This window comes from Hipposideros armiger, unplaced genomic scaffold (assembly GCF_001890085.2).
Source record: "Hipposideros armiger isolate ML-2016 unplaced genomic scaffold, ASM189008v1 scaffold_1129, whole genome shotgun sequence".
NCBI lineage: Eukaryota > Metazoa > Chordata > Mammalia > Chiroptera > Hipposideridae > Hipposideros > Hipposideros armiger.
In genome coordinates, this window is record NW_017732479.1 from 71,619 (window position 1) to 75,256 (window position 3,638).

At 53.8% G+C, this 3,638-nt stretch overlaps 1 protein-coding gene across 1 annotated transcript in view; it reads right to left on the reverse strand.

Annotated features, from left to right (window-relative positions):
- The window catches only part of EFCAB6 (EF-hand calcium binding domain 6), a 183,745-nt gene that overhangs the window by 44,444 nt on the left and 135,663 nt on the right, over positions 1-3,638 (reverse strand). The window contains 1 exon segment of the mRNA XM_019632342.1: positions 2,147-2,395. Within this exon segment, the coding sequence (XP_019487887.1) occupies positions 2,147-2,395 (249 nt within the window).

A 3,638-nucleotide genomic window follows, 5' to 3' on the forward strand; every position in this document is an offset into this window, starting at 1 on the left:
TTCAGGTTTTCAGAAGCATTGCGATGTGGCGATGCAGGTGGAGAGCCAAAGCCCAGAGGGTGGGGTGGCCTCCAGAAAAGGATGGCGGCAGGTTTGGCCGGCGGAGAAGAGCGAGGCTGGGGACCGTGAGAGACGGCAAGGTCTCTGGGCACAGAAAGCGGCCCCTCCCATCAGGCACCCTGGGTTCAAATCTCTGCCCCGCCACCCGTCACCTGGGTGCTTCCGGACAAGTCACTGTCTTCCCTCTAGGCCCCAGTTCCTTCATCTGGAAGGTCAGGTGGTAACTAACGCCTCCTTATGCAGGGCTGCTGCGGTATCTAAGGGCGTGGCTTCACAAAGCTCAGGCGCGGGGGTCTGGCCGTGGAAGGGCGAGGGTTTCTAGAGCAGTGCCTCGGTGGGCGTCTCAGAGCTCTCCCTCCACCAGACCACCGGAGCCCGAGCCGGGTCTCCTTGGGCTCCTGCCTCTCCTCCTGCACGGCCATCCTCTCTCCCCTCTGGGGCTGCCGAAGGAGCTCCCCACAGCACAGTGTCACGCCGTGACACAAAATCCTCTCCTGCCGACCGTCACGCATGGCTGGACTCCTCAGCCTGGCTCTCCAGCCCCTTCGCAGCCGCCCCCCTGCACACGCACCCTCTCCTCATCTCCTGAATGTGCTAGGCACTCGCACCTCTGTGATTTTGCAAACGCTGTTCCCTGGCCTTGAACTACCATTCCGGTAGCCTGCACCTGACAAACTCCTACTCATGCCTCAAGACACAACTCAAATGCCCCACTTTCTCTAGGCAGCTGGAGCAGGCTTAGAATCTCCCCTCCCCGTGGCGCTTCAGACGCCCTTGAATTTCAGTGCAGCTCCTTATTTTTGTGCCTGTCCAACACTCAGTGTGAGCCTCTCACAGGGAGCGTCTGTCTTACTCCTCTCTGCAGCGCCTAGTCCCGGGGCAACATCTAGCACGTGGTCGGCCCTCAGTCAATATTTGATGAATGCATGAATAAACACAAGTAAGAAAGTTGACTCATTTGAATGGGAAGATTGTGCTTTGTGGTTGAAATTTTCCATGTTCATTCTGCACACACTTTCCAGAAAATTCCTTCTGAAGGGTATTTTCTGTTTTGTTTTCATGCTAAGCAATCAAGTCTCATGTGAAAGCTCCTCAAAACCTAAGCATTTGGAGCAGGTGTCCGGCTCACGTGTTACATGATCGTCTCCCTCAGTAACAGAATACAGACTCTTGCTTGCTTGCTTTTAAGAATAGAAACAAACAAAAAACCCCAACAAATTCAGGGGGGGAAACTAAAGTGTAAGATCAGAGGGCTTTCTGTAGCTTAACCAAGTGTCACATAGTCTGGTCCTGTGACAGGGGCTGAGGGGCCCCCCTCCACAGGGCTACCCTTGCCTGGTGGAAGGGGTGCTTGTCTGGAGTCCCTGGGCGCTGCGAGTGCCTCAAGGGCTAAACAGCCCAGTGAATGTCACCACCATGCTGTGTCACTGTAGCAGAAAACACACCTCTGTGTTATCATAGGGGACAGTAACGTTTCACAAACGTTAGTATTATAATGATTGGTCAAGGAGGGGCTGAACGGCTACTTCATTCGTACATGTCGGCATTCAGCAGATCTTACCGTTCAGCCGACTGGGACAGGTACTGGTTAGATAGGAGGCCTCGCTACTGCTTCAAGGAGTATACTCTCTTCCTGAGAGAAAGCCAAGGGGACTGAGGGGGTTACAGCTCAGTGAGATGCGGATTCTCCTCCTCACCGCCAGTGAGGCCGACCTGGGGTGGACAGGGGTCGGGCTGGAAGGGGCCCTTGCATCTCCCAAAGCACTTGGCACGGCTGACCCCAGGTTTATTAAAAGAAAAATATGTAAGTGTATGTAGGTATTTATGTGCATAGAAAAAAGATTGGACTGATCCACAGACTGGAAATACAAAAATGGTGCTCATAGGTGGTCAGACCAAGTTGTGTCTTCTAATCTGTGTCTGTTTCCTAGTCTTTCTACATTGAATGCATACTCCCTGCAGGATTTCCTTGAACTAAGGAGACAAAATACTTGTACCTGCAGGCGCTGCATCCTTTGTCCCTGGTGGTCAGTGGGGAGGCCGGGTTTGGTGGGGCCCAGGCCAGCTGATGTGACAGACGTGGAACTGTGCTGCCCTCTTACCTAATGAGCCTTTGAGGTGCGTCATCTGTTCTGAATGGTGTCTTCTCCAACAAATTCCGAAATTCCCGAAAGTTTAGGGTGGCGCTAAGTCTCAAGCCGAGAAGGCCCAGGAAATGCTCAAACTCTTCGTCTTTGAGGCTGAACAGTAGGTGCTGCAGTAACTTGCGGAGGTCCTGCATGCTGACAATGCCGTTCCGGTCTGTGTCGATCTTAAAGAAGGCAGCGTAGGGGTCCTAGGAACAGAACGCACACGGCAGAGCCCTCTCCCGAACGCTGCCGACCACGCACCCATAACCCCGCGTGTATGGACTCATCTCCAAACTGAGGAAGGGGGGAATGCACACACCACGCCCTCCAGTGTCCTCTCCTCATGGCGAGCTCGGGACAGGGACAAACAAACCCCCCCGGCCCTTTCAAGGCGCCCAGTTCTTGTTCCGATACCAGCACCAGAAGGAAAAAACAGTGCTGGAGCTCCCCAGCACGGATAAAAATCTGGCTTTTGAGGTTTCCATATGACTTGCATGACGTTTGGCGCCTGGTCTACAGGGTAACGAGCACTGTAGTGGGTTTCATCCTGAGGGGCTCAGGTGCCGGTGCTGCTTCTGATGGCCGCCCCGAAGCTCAGGTCCCGCCTGATACCTGTGTGCCTGCAGGGCCCCAAGGACGATGCATGGGCGCATTTGCTCCCCAGGCCATGCTGCACGAGGGCACAGGGATCCCCATTTTGCAGATGAGGAAACAGAGGCAGGTGGGTGTCGAGGGGGTGCTGCAGGGCTGAGGCCACACACTGGAGGCGCGTTGCTGAGTTTCAAGTTCCAGCTCTGCCGCTTACTAGCAGTGTGTGACCTTGGACAAGATACGAGTACGTAACCTTGCCATTCTCCCATTTTCTCATCTGTAAGATGGGAGTTAGAATAATCTCTAGCTCCACAGGCGGCTGTGAGGGTTGAATATGCCAACGCATGCAAAGCACTTACACCGTGTCTCACGGGTTTTGTAAGCTCTCTAAAATGTGGTTTGTCCCTATTGCTGCTGCCTGAGGTCACGCAGCAAGTGCCTGGCTCTGTCTAGACCGATGCCTGTGCTATCCCCCACAGGTACTTTCCATGTCTCAGTCTTGAAAAGTTGCTGAGGGGGTCCCAACACCCCTCATTTCCATCGGTCCCTGATCAAGTCCCGGGATCTGCCATAAGAGGTTATTTGCAGTATAAAGCAGGACCTGTTATGACTCACGTGTCTAATGAAAAGGTTTTGGGATTTTCTGGAAAGACCTATCTGTAGTCACTCATTTATTCATTCACCAAAAATTATGCAGCGCCTAATATGTGCAATCACTGTCGGAATCAATTTAAAATGTGGCCCCGTGCTTCCCAGTGACATCACCATCCAGCTGGTGGCCTCCGCGCCGGTGGCACCGCGCCCGGGGATGTCCTCGGGGCTGCAGGCCCATCTGTTTCCTGCTGGTCTCCCCACAAG